Source organism: Vanessa atalanta, chromosome 21, assembly GCF_905147765.1.
Source record: "Vanessa atalanta chromosome 21, ilVanAtal1.2, whole genome shotgun sequence".
Lineage (NCBI taxonomy): Eukaryota > Metazoa > Arthropoda > Insecta > Lepidoptera > Nymphalidae > Vanessa > Vanessa atalanta.
Window position 1 is genome coordinate 3982595 of NC_061891.1, and position 24944 is coordinate 4007538.

At 31.8% G+C, this 24944-nt stretch overlaps 1 protein-coding gene across 1 annotated transcript in view; it reads right to left on the minus strand.

Moving 5' to 3' along the window:
* The window catches only part of LOC125072354 (head-specific guanylate cyclase), a 72725-nt gene extending 49451 nt beyond the window's left edge, over positions 1 to 23274 (minus strand). The window contains exon 1 of the mRNA XM_047682964.1: positions 23031 to 23274. Coding sequence (XP_047538920.1) covers positions 23031 to 23219 — 189 coding nt within the window. The 5' untranslated portion in view covers positions 23220 to 23274. The remainder of the gene's footprint in view (positions 1 to 23030) is intronic.
* Positions 23275 to 24944: the final 1670 nt, after the last annotated feature.

The window sequence follows — 24944 nt, forward strand, 5'->3', positions numbered from 1 at the left end:
GTGATAGAATATGCTCCAAAAATTCATCAGAAACTTTGTAACTTTGTGGTCCACTTAAGGAGTATTGGTATTTTTATAACAAAATAGGTAGGCGGGCGGAGGTATCTACCTATAGACAATGGCGCCATAAGTAGTATTAACCATGTCTTACAACACCAATGCGCCAATCTTGAGAACTGATATCCTACGTCCCTTGTCCTCGGTCTGAAGAGACCGAAACACAACAGTATTGAGTATTATTGTTTTGAGGTAGAATTTGTGATAAGTGGGTAGCATCTACCCAGATACGCTTGCACAAAACCTTTTCAACCAGTAAAAATTGGCTTCGAATACAGGATACTTCAAAAATTATTTTCGTATCAAAAATTCTGCTTTTGATCAATTTCCACCGCATCAACGACGGGAATATTTCTTATAAAATATTATGGAATATGACAGTATATAAAGCCTTAATTATACAGTATTACTTTCCAACAATGTCATTACATTCTACAAAGGAAATTTTAGAATTTTAAGCTTATTCAAATATGTTTTAGGAAGCAATGAAGTATAAAATAAATGGCGTTCTTTTATCTTTCTCGGCTTATGTTTTTGGTACGCTTGTTATAATTGGAAGGAAAATATTAAATACGAATTTGTTGAAGGCAGTATAATATTTGTAAATTAAGGATATTTTTGTATACTGACAAACAAATATAAAAAGATCTACGATTACACGACGTAGACAAATATGTGTCGTGTGTCGTAATTAGATATGTCAAGTGCGACGCGATTTCCGTGGGAATTTGGAAAATTAAAGTTTTCATATAGATTTTACTGAAAATGTATTTTTTTCCATTTATTAGTTTTATTATTTATCATTATTTTTTTTGGTATTTTTTCCCAAAGTTGGTGGCGCATTGGCCATGTAAAGATTCATCAAGATTTCTTACGATGACAATGTTAGTGGGAAGTGATGAAAAATATATACATACCGATAAAATTTAATTTATAGACAGTGGTATTGAATAATATTTCAATAAAATTAGTCTCAAAATTAAGATCAATGATGACGATGTCCTCCTAAACAACTTCACCCACGTCGATCATTCTCAAGGGATAATACCGGTCGTAATATCATGAAAATATTGTACAAGTATTATATTCACTTAAATATACCAAAAAACGTATCACGACTCTTTACTGATATTTGAATTGAATGATACTAATCTTTATTTTCTAGTAGTTAATCTACTAGAAAATAAAGATTTTTGAAGGAGTATGGCTATAAGACATGAGTCACTAGACTCTACCAGACTTAAGGCTATTTTAATAGTTGTTAATTCATAGATCGCTGCTTAGCAAGCTGCGTTTTGTAACATAAAATCGTCATAAACATAATAGAATACGTATCTGTGAATTTTTAACGTAATAGAGTTTATTGTCATAATAAATAACTAATTGGTGCATGCTGTATTGATTCAGCTGATTTTGAATACGTCTGCTCTTAAAATGATAATATGAAAAAAGGTTTTGAAACTAATCTTTGCTCTAAGATAATGACAATACAATGTTTATTTGATTTACTCCTAAATTCATACTCCCTTAATACACTCACTACACCAAATCATAACAGTGTAACTGGTCGCGTTTAAAATGTATGTATTTTGTTTATTATATATTATTATTTCAAGTCAATCTTCTACCATAGGCACTTTAATTAAGTACACACTGTATCGAAATTAAAAAAAAATAAAATTTTCGTGAATATTAAACGAAATGCCGATATCGTTAAGCCGACAAGGGCTTTTATGAAAATACTGATGGAATTTCGACATTTTACTTTGATACAAAACACTCATTTTTATCTCGATTAAGTTTTGTTATAAAGTGTAAAAGAATTTGCATATTAAATTTTTTATGCACGAAGTTACGTTAGTTAACGTATAAAATTATTCTATGAATAAAAATTGTATGCACACAAAACCACTTTATATGACTATGAGATGTTTAATCTATTTAAGCCAGAGACTTCACATAAAACTATGAATTCAATGGGTGTTCATAACCTCAACCTTTAGTACTAAATTTTTACCATATAGGCCAATCTCAAATAGTAGTTACTGCACAAGCGCGGCGCAATCAAAGATACAATCCAAAACTATCAAAGTCCAATGAATATGCAAAGTATACTATAGAAGTTTTAATTTAAATAATACAAAGAAGATATAAAAAAAACGAGCTAAAGTAAAACCATGTATTTTTTTAAGCAAACTACAAAGCTGTATCAATCGAGCTGTACGGTGCACCCTTTTGAGGGAGGCTCTCCGTATTCCGAGAAATTCTCTAGATTGGAAACCCGCACCGGCAAGCCAACCCTCATGGTATGCACGTGTGATCCCGTGATGCCCTTTGCAGGGAAAGGAACTGGTGGTTTCTTAGAGGGTATCCCGGCAGTCGGTTGCTGGTGAGTTCCACATACCTACCTTCACGTGGAGAAAAAGCATTAGCAGCCCGTAAATGTCCCACTGCTGGGATAAAGGCCTCCTCTCCCTTTGAGGAGAAGGTTTGGAGCATATTCCACCACGCTGCTCCAATGCGGGTTGGCGGAATACACATGTGGCAGAATTTCGTTGAAATTAGACACATGCAGGTTTCCTTACGATGTTTTCCTTCACCGCCGAGCACGAGATGAATTGTAAACACAAATTAAGCACATAAAATTTCAGTGGTGCCTGCCTGGGTTTGAACCCGAAATCATCGGTTAAGATGCTCGCGTTCTAGCCACTGGGCCATCTCGGCTCTGGAGAAAAAGCAAAAATCCGTATTTGTACCGAAAAAAAAAAAACTTTAAATTTTTTTAATTTATTATATACAACAAATTATTCCTAAATTATAGTTACCTACATAGTAAAATTATAAGATATAAGTTCCAATCTTGCTGATGATAATGTGTTGTGTACAACAAAATTTTCAACTTCAACGCGAACGAAATCGCAGGCAAAAGCCAGTAGAATTAATAATATGGTTTTTAAGTATATAAATATCAAAAGAAATAAAAGATGTTTTGATAATTATTCACAATTAAACAAGCGAAACGGAACAAAGACAAACGAAAAGCTCAAGTAATATTGTTTATCTGAAACTTCGTATTTCAAATAAAAGTTTGTTTATAAGAATGAAGTGAATTACAATGTTGAGAAAATTCACAACTTTGAAAGAAAGTTATCAAATATTATAATACCAAACTACAATATTGTACTTGGTGTTGTATTCTTGCTTCTCTTTCATAACAGTAACAGCCTGTAAAATGATTACAGCTGGGCTAAGTTCTCCTCTCCCTTTGAGGAGAAGTTTTGAAGCTTATTCCACTTTCGTAAGCTGCTCCAATGCGGGTTGGTGGATACACATGTGGCAGAATTTCGTTTAAATTAGACACATGCCGAGCACGAGATGAATTATAAACACAAATTAACCACATGGAAATTCAGTAATGCTTGCCTGAGTTTGAACCCGCAATAGGTTAAGTTGGACCCGTTCTAACAACTGAGCCATCTGGGTTCATATAATTATAATTATAGCAGCAGTATTATTCTGAAATAACTCACTTCGTATTTCACTTTTGGAAAATAATTATACGTAATACGTGTGTACAATTTTTATAATCATTATTCCATATCTATAACAATACTAACTTTATTTACAGTTTACATTTATATCATACCATTTTCTTTGTTAATAAATTATAATAAATTCACTAGTAATTGGTACTCTTCGATCGTGTTTTGCGATGAGACTGGGTTATCTTACAGAACAGCTGCTCTACAGGAAGTAAATCTTAGTCAAGTGTGACATTGTGTTTTCGTTTTTAACATATTTTATTAAAAATATACTTTATAAAATTTATGTAACTATTATACTTATTAGATCATAATATAACAACAGCTTTAAAGTTAACACTGTGTGCATTTAGTGAGATATTCTGAGAGTCTTTTTGGGTCAGAATAAAATCGTTAGCTGGTTTTTATCGTTTCCACGACGTTTATTGGTTGTTAAGGTAACTTTTCAAAGGGAGATGTTTGGAATGTGAAAGTTTTGAAACAAATGCTTGTTTCGTTTATAAGGAACATAAAAGACTTGAGTATTTTATTTTACGGCTGAAATTGGATCTTCAACTATTTCAATAGAAGGGATTCCTCTGCTAGATAAATATACTTTGTGACAATTTGCGACGTATTTCAAGGGATCAGTTATACACTTATGATATGATTTTTTTTTTTTTTTCATTAGCAGCCCGTAAATTTCCCACTGCTGGGATAAAGGCCTCCTCTCCCTTTGAGGAGAAGGTTTGGAGCATATTCCACCACGCTGCTCCAATACGGGTTGGCGGAATACACATGTGGCAGAATTTCGTTGAAATTAGACACATGCAGGTTTCCTCACGATATTTTCCTTCACCGCCGAGCACGAGATGAATTATAAACACAAATTAAGCACATGAAATTTCAGTGGTGCCTGCCTGGGTTTGAACCCGAAATCAGCGGTTAAGATGCACGCGTTCTGACCACTGGGCCATCTCGGCTATATATGATATGATATTCTACTATAAATTAAAGGTTGTAATGAATTATATTTTATTAATAATATTTATGCCTTGTTGAATTTTTCAATACTAAAAATTTCAACTGAATAAATTACACGTACTTTTTGTTGATATTTTGTCTTTTGTTTTGATTATAATATAATTTTTTATTTAATTTTGTGTTGCATAATATTTTTAAATAAAGGTAACATCTGTGTGTCCATTTAATTCACTGTCGACGGATAATATTATCTCGTTTTTTTATTAATAAGTAAGTCAATTCTTTAACCGTCTTAAAAATAAATATAGGATAACAATACGCTTGTATTTTTATGTTTGTTAGTCGATTTGGGAAATTCTTTATTTAATTTCACCACCAGTAGGTTTGCATTTATATTTTAATAAAAATATATTTTGTTTTTTTATCTAAACAAATTTTATATTATGTAACATTAAGAATTTAAATTTTAGAAAACTTATATTTGAAAGAACTAATTAGACTTTTTTTTGTTTTCTGTATGCATTGCAAGTTAAGCTTTATATTATTGTCAAATATATTCTTCACTTTAAACAACAATGGTCAATTGAATGACGATTACATTGATCGAAAATAATTGTGACGAATTTGTCGATTGCGTGACCATTTAAAGCATATAGCGCTGTTATTGTTCGAATAGCGGCGATGAAAATCACGGCAATCCAATAGATTCTAATTATTACCTCCAATATGATTAACGAAGATAATAAATTTAAAACCTCCGATGTGAAAATCACTCGTTTCGTTCAATTTCACAAACTACCTATTTCAAGGTGTTCAAAATGACTTTCGTATAAAAAATTATGCGAATAGTAATGTATTTTTATATATTACCTAGTTGTAATATATAATTAACCACTTGTAAAACTTATATACTTATAAGTAGACAAGTATGTTTTCTTTTATAGGAGTAACTGCAATAGTTCCAATCGTCAAATAACAAAAGAACTGCCTACTTTAGGACCTCATATGTTGTGTCCCTGGTGCCTGTAATCACACTGGCTGATTCATCCTTTAAACCGAAACACAACAATAATAAATAATACTATTTGACGGTAGAACATATGGTGTGTGGTACCTGACCAGACGGGCTTTCATAAAGCACTATACTAAATTGTAACATAAAAATTAATTAATCTCAGTTCAAAGATATCCTTAAAATTTGTTGATTAGGTACTTGAAACAGATTTAATTAATGACCTTCTTAATTTCGGACCCGTAATTTTTATAGCGTCTACTAAAAGTTGTTTCAATAAAACTCGGTGTTGAGATGAGGTAGAATCTCATATTGAAAACAAGAGCATTCAATGTATGTTGCGTTTGTGGATAGATAAATATTGATGCAGAAGTTTATTTGACAACTACCTTCCTTACGAAGTTTTCCTTCACCAAGCACGAGATGACTTATATTAAAAAACCTAAAGCTCATATCAAAAAAACATTGACAAAAAGAGCATATTACGCAATAGAAGATTACATTAATGATAAAATTGTGTGGACTTAGCATTTGTTGATTTATAGACATGATATATATAAATTTTGATTGTACTTTATTGACATAATCTGTAATTGGACTTGTGGAAAAGAGTAACTACTGAGTTTCTTGCTGGATATTCTCGGTTGAATCTACTTTCTGAACCGATGGTAGCTTTATATTAATTATTAATAATCCAATACTGTGCTTTTATGAGCCTAATTGTTTGTTGTTTGAGCCCTTGTACCTGTAGTTACACCGGCTCACTCACCGTTCAAACTGGAACACAACAATACTGAATACTGTTTTTTTGTGGTAGAATATCCAATTATTGGATAGTACCTACTAAGATGGGCTTGTACAAAGCCCTACCACCATGAAGATTTTTTTTATGATTTTGATTTTATAAGTACAAAATTTGAAGCTTATTGACACAATTTTTTCCCCGGATTTGAATTTACGTCATAGGTCATCTCGACCCATTTCGATATATAATAGAATTTGGGACACTCAACATTGATAGCTTTGACAAATTAATTGTAATTCGACGTTAATAGCGTTGATTGGAATGGGGCTGTTCAAGCACATTGATTAGAATTGATGCGAGAATATAGTTGACAAAGCTGTTAATATAAGCAAATAGTTAATGACAATTAGTATACAATTGCATAATGATTATTCGTAACATAGAATAGGCATGTTGTACACACCGATGAGAATATCTTATTGTAAATTAATATGTATATTACTTGGTAGTTGCTTAACATGAATAGAAAAGTGCAATTGATCTGTTTTAACTTCTAGTTGTGAGATCCAATAGGAACCAATAATAAGCGCATCTGACAATCGCACGCGTAAACGCCTTCACTGACCGTATGGTGATCGGGACGAAAAAGTTCTCCTATAAAAATATTATATATTTTTTGTCTCTTTTTTGTTGACCCACTTATTTTTTTTTTGTTTTTCTAAAAGCATTGCAAGTAAAGCCTAACGTTATTGTTAATATTTAAATTATATAAATTGTTGTATAAAACAGTTCAATATACTACAATATACTGCACATAATACGAAGTATGACATAACGAGCTCTTTAATTTAATATCATTGTGGTTCTCTTGAAATTTTTTAATATTTTTATATATTTGTTATAACAAGAACTAAATAATATTTTACCAACCATACCATACTAACAAATTATATATAATTATATGAGTACTTAATTTCAAACGTTTTCATGTAGTTTTACAAAAATATGGTTCTGACTGATAGGCAGACGATAAAAGACCCTAAAATGAAGTAATACGAAATAGTTTTATATCTAGCTGATATCTCCAAGCAACACCACAAAGTTTACAAGTGTTTAAATTGTTTATACAATTTCATTTGCAACTGGACTGGAAAGAAGTCTCTATTTTTGAAGGAAAACATTCCAACATACAACACTAATTCGACTATGAATACACACGTGTGTAAATCCATATGAATTTGCACAAACATTTCTGAGTTTGTTTTCAATACGAGGGGAATTTAATACCCAAATTAACCACCTGAAAACTCTGTAATATTCCCCAGATTTGAATTCATAATTTTAAGTAAAAATTTGTGTGTTCTTTCCGGTAAACAATTTTGACTTTATTGTTTATTTTCAATTAAATTTATTATGATATGATGTATTATAGTCATAGTATTATATTATGATCAATTAGTAGACAATTAATAACAATACTGCCTCAATAGCGAAATTTTTTATGGCCTGCCTAGCGATGTAAAAAGTCGCACGTTCGATTCCTGATCTCTTGGGCTCTTGTCATTCTCAGACCAAGCACATAAGCTTAAATTAATTTAAAAAAAGGCTTTGTATTATACCGGTTTCAAAATTATTTTGTATTCAAGTCATTTCCTTTTACAAGCTTAAGCTAGATATAAAAATATGTTAATTTTTAGTAGTTCATATTTGATAACAAATCTAGTATCAGAAGTAGAATTATAGCAGTCATCATTCGTTATTGCTTTATTTTGTAAGCAATTTAATTCGAGTCGATATTGCTCAAGGAAGATATGCTAAACGCTGAAGCAATTAGTGATGATTAATAGTTTCTGGAATTAATTGTTGATAACTGGGGTTTTATGTTAGACGGGGAGATGTTTTGTGATCTTATTGTTAATGAATGTTAAAAAATGGAACATTCTGTTGGTTTCCTCGTGTTGTTTTCTGTCACCGACGAGAACGAGAATCATGGCTGAATGGTAGTTAAGCATATATTATATTATATAAAAATATACTTTTTTATTTGATTTTTTTTAAATGAACACGTGATTTAATTCACATAGCATATTTCGAATTCAATTGTATCCACCAATCCGTATTGGAGAAGCGTGGTGCATAAAGCCGCATAACCTTTCAAGAAGCTGATACTTTTTGTTCATTGGTTATCAATATAGACATTGGTGTTCATCTAAGTATTACAATATATATATATATATATATATTAGTGGTTAAATGAATTCATTTTCAAAAAACGTTCGATTTTCGTAAATATCGTTTACATTATCTTCGTTTTAATATTTCTTAGGGAAGCCCTGCAGAGTTTAACTCCAAAACAATTCAAACAAAAACAGACAATATGATCGTTAACATTATTACTTACACTTATAATAATTGACAAAAGAAAAACCGTTCTAATACAATCTTTATTACTTGAAGGGATTCATTGTAAAAGCGTTAAAAATATATCTGAAAATTCACACAATTTACGATTCCCAATTGATTCGCTCTCGTCAATGTTCAATTGTATTTCGACAAAGGCTTCAGCAAAATCCATCAGAGTGTCACACATGATGCGGATTTTTATTCGTTTTACGTAAGGCTTACATAAACCGGTCTTTTTAGTTCTTAAAAGTTTTTCCTTTCAACGGAGAATGAAAAGTTTTGAACGTTTTCACTGTATCAAATATTATTTAGTTTTACTAAAATATTGTTCTATTTAAAAATATTTCTCTGTGTGTTTTGTAAATATGAGTTATACTTCATAATTATCAGTATTAATTGATTTTATAATATAAAGTATATTATTATTTACTAAACAAAATTATATAATTGTTAACATATGATATAGAAGGTGGAACAAATTAGGGATTTAATGTCAAAAACCAGTCAATCAGAAATGAATGAAGATGGAATAAAATACAAGTTTTTTTTTTATAATATTAAAAATATGATAAAAAAAAGCGGTCAGGCGAATGTGTCATCTAATGGTAAGTGGTCACAACCACCCATAGATAATGGCGCTGTAAGGAATATTTACCTTTTCTTTTATCGCCAATGCGCCACCTTGGGAGCTGAGATATGAAGCTAAAGTTCCAAGTTGGAATGTTTTTTTCCGACATCTATAAAAAGTATCATCCAATTCACACAAAACCTTAATGATAATAAACTCAAACTGACACTAAATGATTCCGTCAGTTACTAAAAACTGTATGAAAATCCGTAGGATATTTTTAAGCTTATCGCATTTAGTCAGACAGACTTTGTTTTATAATAAATAGTAATAATTCCGAATAAGCCTATTTTAAACCTGTATTGTGTGAGTAACTAAATAATGTTTTAGTCGACAAGCGTACTCGTATTATATTTAGTTATATAATAACTAGTGACTCGCCCCGGCATCGCATGGATGCAATGCTGCCACTAAATATAAATAATATGCACTACAGAATATCTTACAACGTTCACAGTTTTTTTAGTCGTTAGACAATACAAACCGCTATGTCTCTGCCCTATAAATCTGTAATATCTTTGAAAATAAGCCATTATTTCTCGTAAAAAGTAAAGGATAAAAAATGGTTGTTGGGAGCTATCCCTAAAAGATAGACATATACCATCACGGACTTTTTGAAGAACATTTTAAGGTGTACAATACACTGTATTATATTATTTTGATCTATCTCCAAGGGTTGAGCCAGGATTTGCAATGTTAGCGCAAAAAATGTGTTTATTTACGATATTACTTTGGAAACCTCTAAAGGTATCAGTGCATCACTATATTGTGCATGTATTATAAATATACATACATTTCTCTTAAATCAATATATCTATTGATAAAAACCGCATTAAAATCCGTTGTGTAATTTTAAAGATCTAAGCATACATAGGGACAGACATCGGTAAGCGACTTTGTTTTATACTACATAATGATTATTACAATCCAGGTATCGACCAGGTCATCTAATAACATGAGCAATATCTCTTTAATAGAACTCTTTATGTGACTCAGCCTATACGATATGTGTAGTCTTTACTTAGCTTAAACAGGCCAGCAGTGCAATTCTGGAAGAATCCACTTCCACACTCGTGAAAGGTTGACAACCGACTTATGGTGATAGGCCATGCTGTAGCACGCTCGTATTAAGAGGTGAGTTCCGAGATTATTATAGAATAGCTCTATAGTTATGAATAGTTTCTTCGAAATGGATTCTCTGGCTGAAAAGGCTAGCAATACTAGAGCTGTAAAACTTTTATTACGATTAGAATCATCAAATTTTGCTTTATGTACCTTTATTTAATAGTACACATCAAGTTTCATACCCATGAGATTTTATCATTATTAGTAGAATTTTGTTTAATCAATTTTTACTTGAGTTAATACTAATTGATTGATTGATAAAAGGTACTCAGATAGTGTTTAATATTAATTTTATTTAATCTTGCTGGAAAAATGCGTTACCCTTTCTCCCACATGTAGCACTAGCACCGCGACATTTTTATGATATAGGGGGCAAAGGAGCAGGTGGCTCACCTAATGGAAAGTGATTACCACCACCCATGGACATCTACGCAACACAAGGGGGCTTGCAGGTGCGTTGCCGCCTTTAAGGAATGAGTACGATTTTTTTTTTGAAAGTTTCTAAGTTACCAAGTCAGTTCGGAAAAACCGCCAACGAAAGCTGGTTCGTTGGATACGTTCAATGGAAGGAGCTGGTACTGGGGAGTACCCACCCAGAGGTGAGATCAGTACTCCATGTGAGGCCGAATTTGCGCCTTTTATAGTCTTAGGCGATGGGCCGACGTGAAATACTGCCTTGCCTTGCTGAGCACATGGTTGTTCCGGTTTTCGTCGACGTTTTCCCGAACCGATACGACTTGGGAATCTTCAAAAAATATTAGTGACTGTTCCTGATTTGCAACAAGTCATTGATATGCAGAAGAAACAGAGTGGGCGATAGAACGCAGCCTTGTGGAACACCAGAATTGACGAATTTTAAATCAGAGCATGCACCGTCAATTTAATCGACATTTTCCGAACCGGTAATAGAGTTTACTTCGACTATCAATTATTAAATGAATTTTAATCTGGCCGATAGTTCTTCAATACATAAGTACCTATATCTATTTGGTGCGCATTGCTTTTCGGGAGACACGAGTGACGCTGATCGTCTTCGTGGACAGAAGAAAATCATTAGCCGATAATAAATGAGCTAGCCACGTCAAACGGCAAGTGCTAGTACACTGCACTTCAGCATCCTCACCTAAGTAGGTACTTTATTGGATTTAAAGTAAACGAATGAGGCAATTAGTAAGAACAGACTGTAAAAGTTCTTTGGATCAGTTATTTTATTGGTATATCATTTATTATACCATGAATATATGCTATTTATCGTTCTCGGCTTCGTTCGCTTGGTTGGTCTTCAGGTTAGGCATAAAAAGTAACCTTTGTCCTTCCTTGGAGTTCAAGCTCAATTCACAAAATCACATTCGGTTTAGTGGATTGATTGTCAAATTATTATAGATTATGTTTATTGGAGTAAAAAAGAAAGTGCTGATGATATTGGTGCTTCGTAAATTAATCTTTAAAAGATCCTACTCGATAAAAATATTTTAATTTGAAATGAACTTTTTCTACATCGACTCGGCTGGGAGTCGAACCCGGGACCTCGGAGCGGCGTACCCATGAAAATCGGTGTACACACTACTCGACCACGGAGGTCGTCAAATGAATGTAAAAATATTACAATATTTTACTTATACTTACGAATATAAAATAGTAAATTTAATTTAAAAAAAAATAAGCCTTAAATTCATATCCAATATAAATAATATAATATAATGATGACCATTTCATATTTTCTCCTTTGTGTCAATAAAACCTTTTCTTTAATGTTAAAAGAGTAAACTTTACATATATTCTGCTATTCTAGCAGTACTATCTGTAAGATTTAAATCCTATTAAATATCACCTCTCTGTAACCCTGTATAGATAGTTCACAATAGAAAGACTATTGAATTTTGTAACACAATACCCTCGAAGCGAAAAACTGCATCCGTATTTGTTAGGATAGGTGTAAATATTAAAGGCAACTCGCGCTTTTTCACCGTAGATAAAAGCCTTTTATTCCAGCGATGTCTAAAAGGGCTTAAATGTTTCTGCATTAAAAATGCTAAATATAATATTTTATTTCTTTGAAAGTCCTTTAAAAATGCTTATTTATTATTACGATCCTATACAGGTGTCATTCGTGCCTGTGATTACATTAATTTTACGAATACATTAAAGTCTTAAATCGACTAAGATAATTAGTCATGTCAACGAACGCTCAAAATGTCTAGACGAAATTCCGAACAGATTATGATTTTTCAGGGACAGAACCATAAAGATATATATTTTGTTCTAAGCATTTTCGCTGAATTCGTTCAGTTTTCGGTCAGCGTTGAGTTTTTAGCAATTGGTTCGATTTTTATATAATTAATAACACCGAACCGAATCGAAGCATTTTCTCTTTGAAAGTAGTTCGATCAAATTCAGGTGCTATTATGATGTAGACGTTCTCGTAACTTTAACTCTTTGTGATAATGTTTTGTACGGCTAGCCGATTATTGTAAACTTCTGACTAATTGTGTGTATTTCGTAACTTTCCATAATCTTTTCTTGATGCTGCAAAATCATTATTTCGTTATGAGAATCAGCCACAACTCATTTTTGTTTCTTTCAATTAATTCGGAATAACTTTTTATATTATATAAAAAAAAAAAATACTAGTTATGATAATTTTGTGACCTATTCAAATAATTTCATGATGAACATGGAATTTTAAGCTCTGTAATTCGTGTCATAGCTGTTTTGGCACTAGTGTCATGTTTTACAACATTTCTATTTCAGATTGAAATTTTACTTCCAACGCGCCTAAAAAGTAACTTTATATTAAATAATATAAGAAGCTATAAATTTGAAGTTATAAGACAAACGGCAGATTGGAGAGAAACATTAGGTACGAATAAAATGTGTCAATGTTCTCTAATGTTATTATTTAATAATTATTGATGCGCTGACGCGCTGACTCCATCTAATATCAGAAAAAACAATGAAATCATAAAGCGTATAGAGAGCGTTAAGATTCGTCTCTTATACTAAATTATAGTAACGCTTCATTGTCATTTTAAATCATTTGGACTTTGACGTAATAGTGGATGTATATTTATAATACATTTTACACTAGCATAGGCAAGTCTGCACTATTTTTCCTCGATGGAGTCAGAAATGCACTAAAGCGTCACGTGGTCATGATTTGTAAACTACAATACCTATTTTCAATTTTGATTTCTATATACTTATTTCAGTCATCAGTGGTAATAATTCTTATATATTAAATAATCATTCAACTTGTATTATTAAAAAAAAATATTCTTTTAACAAGTCTTGCATACATAGTCAAGATCGCTGTTGTGATAGTCTTTGTATTTCCTCAAAGCAGTTATTTATAGAAAGAGCCTTGGTGTATTTTGTAAGTAAACTACATTGTTTAAAGTGTTCGAGTTGAAAGGATGATGGATTGACGTACATACGTACAGGAAGCGCCATTAGCGACGGTTAAAGAGGGTCGTATATTAAACAAATGTTGGGATTACTCTTTGGTGTTACAAAATTACACACACGCCCTAAAAATACTAGGAAGCAGTACACATTTTTGTTTTATATTTTGATTGAAATTTTATATCGTGCTTATAATAAGTTGCAATGCACTACTACATACAGGTACTTACTTTTACAATTTTTAAGTAATCAAATAAGAACAACAATTTTTAAAATAAAGTGGATGATATTTACTTGTCTTTGTGCAAGTTCATATTATGGCTGGGTACCACTACACAATTAGTATTGTTGCGATCCAGTTCTTTCAGGAGAGTGATGTCATGTAACTAAAAGCACAATGGACATAACACCTCTGTTGGTCGGTTGAAGGGGCATTTGTGATATAAGCAATGGTTAAAATTTCTTAGGCTATGGATAATAGTGACCGTCTACCATCAGGTGGCCCATTTGCCTGTCCATGTGCAGTAATTTGGCATCGAAATTACCAAAAACAGTTGTCTGTCATAGCGAATATTTGTTTACCACAACTGTGACAGAGCCGAGATAAATCTTGATCCCCAGGGCTTGAATCTTTTCAGCCTTCATGGATGGAGGGCATGGGTGTACGTGACTCCCTTTTCTTTCACCTCCAGTTGCATAACGAAGATCACTGTGGTCATGCGAAGTGTGGCCAGTTTCGGTTTAGGCACCTGAGGTACCGTTGGCGCTGCTGCAGCATGTACTGCAGCTGGGTGAAGCTTTCTTCGCCTTTCTACCCTGGTTTACCACAATGAACCAGTATACATTTCCTGAGGCTCCCTTGCTTGGAATGCCGACACACTCAATGCGACTATGCTTAGACGTTGGCATAAAGTATTTACCACCACAATTTTTAGTATTTTAATCTTTTAAATAATGTTTTATTTATATAGACATATCAACCATTTTCAACACACGCGATTAATGTACATGTTGGCTTATTTAACTTTGTCACGATAGTTTATATTACTTACAAATATTTCCATATTAATTATTAAACACATCTTAAATCAATTACAACGACAAAGGAATTTTACTGGAATATTGCGTCATGTAAGTTTCGAAGCAATCAAAAGTTAGTAAGTACACCTCGTGTTACCGTTAGCTTATTAAGTATCCCAGTTAGCTTTCGTTGAAAATCAAAAACATTTCGTATTGGAAATATTTTAGATTCCAATATTATAGTATACCAGCATTATGTAAAAAAATATTTCATATGAAATATTATTAAATAAATTCTTAGATGCTACCTCCTCATCACATATTTCTACCTCGAAGAAGCAATACTTGGTACTGTTATGTCCCAGTTTGATGGGTGAGTGAATCATTGTAACTACAAAATCGTGATACATTTACTATGGGATCTTTAATATTTCTTACAGATCCAATGACTATGGCGGTGGGGTGCAATTAACATCAGGTGGTGCATTTGATGGTTAGGCTACCTATTTTAAATAGATAAACAAAAGCAATACTAATATAACCTAAAATATATAATTATAAATGTGTCAGGTAGACTAACGAGCATTCCTCGCTGGCATAATTCTAGCATAAATCGCTAAGGAATTCCGATTTGTTAACAATAATATTATTAAAGGATATTCGTATGAAAGTAATTTCGTGAGTACGATGTTAAAAAAGAGTATTAATTATGTAATATTAGATACAACTTGATTTCATCATTTGGTAAATTTGACTTATAATCCGGTGGGACGGCAATTTGACACGACCTGGGAGATTTGGCGCAGGGTTAACAGTTTCACCTGCTTTTCATACTTAAACTGCCAGCTTAAAAAACTTCGTATTTTTACAGATATTTTTGATACAGAAACCGGACACCATTTGATTTGATGCCAGTGTTTAAATCTAGGACTTCTAAATCTGCAGGCTCATCAGCTAGTCACTAAGCCAATGGCAGTCTGGTTATTTATAATGTGTATATAACAATTTTGATCTTATTGACATAATAGTAGTATTGATATATGTCGCGCTGTTCTCACTTCGTGGAAGTACTTGTACATAAGTTCCCAGATCGGTTAACGTTTATGACAGCTCCAACACTCCAAGGAATGCCTTAGGGTCATAGCTGAAGTTATTTCCAGGTGACATTGGTGAAATGATTTCTGTGTCTATTTGGCATAAATAAAGTATGAAGTTGCATGCCCTTTAATCTTCGTCAATAAACGGAAATTGCAACAAAAAAAGCAATAGATCCTGACTTTTACAACTTTGTCATATTAGTATGGATACCCGTTGTTTGTTAAAAAAATAGAATCAGATGGACCTTTTTTATTTCGTTTCTCTAAAAATTACATTATTTAAAATCGATTACTATTTATGAGCACTTCTGTATCTCCAGCTTTAGGATTATTGTATGTAAAGCTTTGATAATTCGAAATGTATAATGTTTTGCTTAGAAGAATTGATAAAACACTTTATCGGCGCTATTTTTTTTCAGATGAAATCAGGAAATAAAAACTACGTGCTTCCTCAACACCTTTATACATTTATAATTAGTCTATATCGTGTTATGTTAACTATTAGTAACTTTTAATTAAGTTTCAAATTTATTTATTTAATTATGACTTTAAAAGTACGAGAAAATTGTTTATAAATTAGGATATCTTTTAAAAACTCGTTGCCTTTTTTGATTATTTCATTATATGTTCACGTGATCACTTGCAAAATCATTTTTAAATAGTGTTAATATCAACCGTTATACTTCAACCAGCTATGATTATTTACTGAATCCTAACGATAACAAATAAAAATTATCAATGACGATCATTTTTATATCATTGAGAGTTATCGAAAAAAGATAGATATGTAATGCTGTTTCAGACTTTCATATAGGCAACATATCAACCATGCATAGTTTTCCATAAACCTTGTTTGGTAACAACCGTCTACTATTTGCGTCAACACGTTCATTAGCATTTTTAGCATTAGCAGCCCGTAAATGTCCCACTGCTGGGATAAAGGCCTCCTCTCCCTTTGAGGAGAAGGTTTGGAGCATATTCCACCACGCTGCTCCAATGCGGGTTGGCGGAATACACATGTGGCAGAATTTCGTTGAAATTAGACACATGCAGGTTTCCTCACGAGGTTTTCCTTCAGCGCCGAGCACGAGAATGAATTATAAACACAAATTAAGCACATGAAAATTTAGTGGTGCCTGCCTGGGTTTGAACCCGAAATCATCGGTTAAGATGCACGCGTTCTAGCCACTGGGCCATCTCGGCTCTTCAACACGTTCACTAAGCTTTAAAAATAACCAATCAAATCAATTCAAATAACATTCTTAAGACTCGTATGTATGCCTTTATGAAAATAAAATAATGGTTTATACCATATTTTCATTGTTCGCTGTTCTACACATTAAAAAATGAAATGTTATTTCGTTGCTCCTTATATTTTTATAGCATCGTAAAAGTTTCGTATATCCGTTTACGTTATACTTATTTTATAGCATCACTGGAGCAAATAATATATCCTTTTCTGTTTGTATTTATAATAGAAACTATATCGTTAGAGTGTAATGTATGTATGTATGTATTTTTGACAATGACATGACATCACTCAACAGGAATAATATCAGAAAATATTGTCTGTCTTTATAGACAAGTTGCGAAACATGCGTTAGGGATGTTTTGTGATTCAAAGGCCCTCGCGTGTAACATAAAAAGAACTGGTTATAAAGTTCAGTCACTATGACTATCAGAAAAACTTATACCTGATTCACTATTCTGTATTCAAGGGTTTAAACATTTTAACGAACGTTATTTGCTGATAGTAACTCCTTGAAAATGAGGAAATAGCTAGTAGACGGTGTCATAAAAAAAAAAAACATGTAACTATAACCAAAGTTACTCAACCATTACCTAATTGTTAATTTTTTTCCTTTACCTCGTTGAGTTTCTTTCGCCGATGTCTGCCAGGAAGAGTTCTATCCGAACTGGTCGAAGATTTTTGACAATTGTCAATTTATGGCAAGCATCGTGTTTTTTTATTGAATAATGATTTTACGTTTATCTAAAGATGAATAATTAAACTTAACCATATTTATGAGTTGTACTATCTTATATAATAATTAAAACCAACTATTATAGGCATTGTAAAATAGTATAAGGTGTGAAGACGCTTAGCCGAGCAACTTCATCATGTTTCCCAAAATATACACTGTGCGCGCGCATCTTAAACTCTCATCATAACACACCAAAATAAGTATAATTTCAAACTAAATTGCTATATAAAATAAATAAAAAAGATCCGTATCTGCGTTGCTGATGCAGATTGCATTTCTCCACTACAGCTAATCCCTGAACTATACAGATTTCATGAATTTTTCACTGTTAAGCCGATCAGTTTGAAAGAATAATGTTCATACCCCAAAAGCAAAACATTGCCTCTGTTTCACTCTATCTTGCAATCTCTCCAAATTGCCTCTTCACTCTGCAAAAGGTTTTTTAGACAAGCCTATCCATAGACGTCGTAAATTTTTCCTCTAATGCGATGTCGACGCTTTTGTATTTTTTTAAATTTGATAAAGCTTATATTATTGAAATATAAATGATTTATTATGATTCTTATTTTAATTGTGAACTAGAAGTGCCCGCGACTTCGTGCGCGTTTGAATTTAATAAAAAAGTGTGACTTTATTATTATTTTACTTATATTTCTAAAATAAAAGTAGCCTAAGTTACTCCTTATTACATCAGCTATCTGCCAGTCAAAGTCCCGTCAAAATCGGTCCCGTCAAATCGAACAAACAGACAGACAGACAGACAGACAAAAATTGTAAAAAATGTTTTTTAGGTATATTTACCGTGTATACATTACATATGCATTTAGTAAAACGCGGTTATTTTAATATTACAAACAGACACTCCAATTTTATTATATGTATAGATTAATAATAGTGAAAAGTGGATATGGATAGTAAAAATGTTTATACAAGTTAAATATCAATCTGATGAAACGTAAAACATCAGAATTTTAATTATATAGTACTATAACTTTACGAATGTATTTACAATTAAGGTGTATATTACAAGTCCAAGTAAATGTCGTCGCATTTGATGGGCAGAGGGCCACAGCCAGCCAGCGTCCTCGAGTCACGTTTAAGTGGTTGAGTTTATTGTGAGAAAGCATGGAGGTTGATTTTATTGTAATGTTTCTGGCGCAGTTTTATTTCTGTCACGGTTACTGAGTACGAAGTATGTGTTCTTCGTATCTCGTTTAAAAATATGTATGACAAAGACATAATCAAGTAGAAATATTTCCATTAAAACATTTCTTAGTTTCTAAGTCTATAAATTTGCTTTATTGAAACCAAAATTATATATTAGATCAAATAGTTAGGAGTCGTAATCATTCGTCTTCAAATTATGCGAGATTAAATAAAAACAAATCGACAACGTGAAATACTTCTACGATCCTGAAAGAAGACTTGCCAAAGTTTGGAGTAAAAATTGGATCCATTATAATAACCCCCAAATGATATATTAATAACAATGATTACCTCATTTTGAGATTATTATTTTATAATAGCTGTGCCCGGGACTACGTGCGCGTTTGAATTTAAGAAAAAATTTATTGTTGTAGCCTAAGTTACTCTTTATTACATCAGCCAGTAAAAGTCCCGTCAAAATCAGTCCAGCCGTTCCAGAGATTAACCGGATCAAACAGACTGACAGACAAACAAAATTTTTAAAAAAATATTTTGGTATATGTACCGTGTATACATACATATGCATTTATTAAAAAGACACACTCCAATTTCATTATATGTATAGAAGATTTATACTTGTCTCGGAGCCTTGTACAAGTTCGTCTATGTAGGTTCTTTCCGCTCAGTTATTTTATCGCTAAATAGTAGACTCTCTGTTTAAGTTTGAAGTGTGGATTATTTAGCATAGTTACATTGGGCAATATCTTAGATCCTATACTATGCATTGTCAATGAAAACAGTGCCTCTACCTTATTAATAAAAATAAAAAGAAATGTATGCACCGATAGATCGCCAACTATTTAATTATAAGAATACATAAATACTACGCATTCGTCGCCGATGGGAATGTATTCCACGTCCTCAGAAGTCGTCATGAATAAGTAATAACGTTTATGTAAACATAAGACTGTAAGATATAATCCATTTATAGATATATATTTATAGCTTCTAACTCTAATACTATGTTAAGATGTCAAGGTTAAAATATCTATGGTAATACTAGCTGTACTCTGCGACTTTATCATCAATTGTTAGTAGGGCATCAAACATTCTTTCGCCAAACAGCAATGCTTAGTATATTTGTATTTCGGTTTGAACGGTGAATGAGGGATATAGATAGTTTAGCTCCCAAGGTTGATGGCGTATTGGCGATGTAAGGAATGGTTGATATTTCTTACAGCGTCTGTCTATGGGCGGTGGTGACCACTTCCCGGACCATTTGTCCGTCCGCATGCCAATATCATAAAAATGGGTTGGTCGTAAAAATTGCACTTTAGCAAATTCTGTAACGATCTAATCAAAACAAAATTGACTGAATTGACATTGACTCTGTACATAATATGGGTAAATACTGACTAAATACCAATCGAGCACTAGGCTGGCTATAATATATAAGATTAGTAACGTTATCGATGGTATATTGCTGTATTTCAGTAGAATATTTGAGTAAGCCAGTGTATTAATAAAAAAATAAATTCAAATCAATCGAAAAAAAATCAAAAAATCTTGTTGACTGGATTTTTATATTATAAAATAAATCATGCATAATATGCTCCAAATTTCAGTTTTATTGACTTAGTAGTTTCGACTGTTAATAGTCAGTCAAGATAAAAGATAGAGGACCGAAGAATTTAACGATATTGTCAAAATAATACGAGTACCCCAGATATTATTACTTATCATCGATCCAGTTGTCCATTGCTATGACACATAATTAGAATTTTTCTTTTGGAATATAATGCTTCTAGTCAATACGAACTTACGAATAAGTCCTCATATCACGATAAATGAAAAAAAAATATTGTAGTCTACTTTTAATATTCTTCGTAAAATTTCATTTAGAACAGGAAAGTAGATAGACGAATTGATAAAACACTCGATTGAATTTGGTTCCGTCTCTCTGTGGAAGGATGGGTATGAACATTTTTATAAATAAAGTTTTTTCTTGCACTCTTCTGAAACAGTGAAAGAAATACTTTACAATACAAAAGATTTCAGATTTTATTATCTGTGACTACACTCGCTGACCGTTTCTTCTATCAGCACAATGAAATATAATGCTGGTGCACGTGATTATTTTTTCTACAGTTGTCAATTTTACTAAGCTTCTTTGGACTACATCCTAGACTTTTATATCTCTTTGGGTTTACGACTTTCAAATTTGAAAACACGATCGAATCATCTGATTAATTGTACCAAAAAAAATTAAAGACTTATATAAAACTAATTATCACAACTTATTTATTTATTGCAAGGTAATGCCAGTTAATATTAAAATTGAGTTCATGCTACTAACAGACCAATATTTTAATTTTAATGTAAATCAAACAATAAATACTAATAATTATAACATGCAATTAAGAAATGTCAGTAATCAAAAATTAAATATTCCTAAATACAATAATAACTACGGCAAGCGAGTATTGGAATATGTTATTCCTACTTTAATTAATAAAATCCCTAATGATATAAAAAAACAATTAAACATAAAAAATTATAAAAACAAATTAAAAAAATTCTATGTGGAACATGCTGTATAGTGTAGCTATTCAAATTGTAAATTCCTGGAACTAGTTCAGTGCGCGAGCGTCGACCATTATTACAAAGCTATTATTTTAGTTCTACCCTCAATTTTGTATTTCTGTTACACTTATTATTTTTACTCATACTCATTGTTAATTCGTTATCATTTTAATATGTTGTTATCGTCTTTTGAATCCGCGGTGCGCAGGAAAACCGTCTGTGGTTTTTGTTGTACCGTTTTGTGTATTATTAATGTATTGTTCTTTTGGTTTAATAAATAAATAAAAAAAAAAAAAAAAAAAAATTATTTTTGCTTGTCCAACAGTCGAAAATGTATTTTTTATGTAGTTCTAAATTTAAATTTAACGCGTACAATATACACTGCCGTCTATGTTCCCGTTTAAAAGTATTTTAAAGTCTAATATATTGTGTAATATTCCATAGCAAAGTTGCCTACGAAATAAATATTTTTAAAAAACAATGTATTACATTTTGCCTTAACTTGTCTGAAAAGCGGAATTTGAAGATATTACGTGTAAGGATTTAATGGTAAAGTTCGTACTGCAGTTTGTTCTGAATAATTTTGTTAAAAATGAACCGTAGGTACGAAAAATAAAGTAGAATTTTAAATGAAGACTTATTCGTCCATTTCGGCATTATTGCATAATGTTTAAAGTTGAGCAATGGATGGTTGGCCGCAACATTAGATAAACATTATTATTTTTTTTATAAGAAATAAAAGCAGATTTTATTAGCATTAAAACATTTAATGTATTTATTTTCCTTAATATTTATTCAACGGAGAATTAAAGTGCTTCTTCTTTATTTATGTTATATACTTGAATTATTATATTTTTAATTGATCCATCAATTTTATTCCTCAAATAGTTACATTTTGTGATAAATGTAGCGACGCTTATGTAAGTACTCACCACCATCAATAGAAATTGACGCTGTCAGAAATATTAATTATATTAATCATTTGGTTATAAACACCATTGCGCCACCAACCTGTAGTAACAATGGCTCACTCATCCTCCATACCGGAACAGAACACTATTGAGTATGGCCAAGCGATAGAATATCTGATGAATGGGAAGTACTTATCTAAACTATTTCTGAGATAATACCACATCAAAAGTGTAATATTAACAGCTTCCTTATTCCAGACTACAACTGAGTTTCCTCAGCTGGTTTGATAATAATATAGTTAAAATATACATTATTAATGTATATAGACACATACGACATTGTCTATCGATCTTCAAACTCGAAGCTATGAAAGTATCGAATAATATTATTTCAACAAACGGAGCACTTACCGACGGTGCTGTCAAGAGTTTCAACGCCTCGCTCAGATGTTTCAGTGTGAGGGTATTACTGTCCCCCACCTCCTCTTCCGGACCAGGAAGGTGAACTGACGACTGCCGAGACCGAAACTCCTTTTTACCGGAACCGCCGCCATTTGCAAATTGGTGTTGTGAGGACGCTCGGCGGAATGGACACGACATGATCAACTTTATTTTGTGATCAAGTCATAGTATCTGTTTATAGTATCACTGTAGATTTGCGTTTGACCCTGAAACAAAGATATATATTATTAATTATTTTTTAATATTCAATGTTTTATTCATTTAGGTAAAGCACTAAGCATACATTATAATATCAGTCGCGGGTAATTTTTTTTTAGTAGCATAAAAAATACGCCAACATAATTTTGACGTGTTAATCAATCAGTTATTAAAAATAAAATTAATATAAATACCTCAACGTCCATAGAATTAAAAACGTTAATACTCAATCAGATCAATCAATTAATGTTCATATTATACAAATATGTTTATTGTAAATGGTTACTAAAACAATTTACAAACATTTATAAATATTTCAAAAAAATCAAACAAGAGTTCAAAAACATTATTATTTATCAAAACAAAACTACAATATGTTAGTGAATAATGAAATTCAATTATATAAATTTCATTTCGACATAGTAGTATTAATTCCCGGAATTATCAATTCTAATAGGGTTAAAAGCAAGCGGGTAAATATTTACATGTTACAAACATACGAACGAGTTAACGGAAATTGTGATGGGATTAACACTTTTGAGATAATTTGCTTAACGCTAAATTAAATTGAAATTTATTCAATGCTTAAACGATTAAATTGAATTTCAAATTTTCAATTTCAATTCCGTATTTTTTTTTTTGTTTTTTTTTTTTTTTTTCTTATTTTGACGATAAATTTATTATGCAAACATTAATAGAATTTAATTATGTAAAATTGTTTTTGTTTGTTTATCCTACAATTTCTCCGCGATGTTTCAATCAATCACAGGGCAGGCAGACAAACGCTAGAGGCTCTTTTATATTTTAAAATTAATAATTTACCCAATGGCTCGAAGTAAAGAGATATTTTGTGTTTAATTGGCGTGAATACGACGTTAAAATTTATTCCACAGTAGGGCGCAATACAAAAAGCTGATGATAACACAATCGGCGGATACAGTTTGGTGTTTCAGATACATATAATATCTACATTCAAAATTAATTTACCCAACTCGATAACAAAAGTATCAAATAGTTCGTTGCGTTAGAAAAATTATGTACGGAATTTTAGTAGAGAAACGAAATCCTTGTCACAGGAAGGATGTACTAACTTTGCGGCGGAGTCAGGAACCCTTTGTTATAAGTTTGAAAATGATATATATCATTATAAATATATGTTTAACGTATTATGACACAACTATAACTAAACTTTGTGAATAATATTTCGAATCTTGAGCTTCGAGATTATAAATAGTACTCGTATAACAATAAAAAAACTTTTGTTCACTACAACTTTAAACATCCTAACGTTTTGGCATTTCACGTGATTTCAAGCGATCAGGAAAAATAGATACCTCACGTTATTAGCAGTAAGAATGGAATTTCAGATCGTATCCGAATCGATGAAAACTTTTCGACAATACATTTTCTGTAAGTAAAAAGTCGAATTGTAAGTTATAGACGCAGAAGTTAATATATTAAAATTGTTGTACTAGTGGCACTATTCCAGACTACAATTTATCTCTGTACCTCATTCAGTCAGGTTCATTCATTCATTCAGATCTATTCAGTCGTTCTGACGTGATTAATAAACATTCATCCATCTAAACATTCACATTTATAATACTAGTACGATTATAAAGTAATTATAACCCAACCTAGGGTGATATGATTAAGCTTATTAAT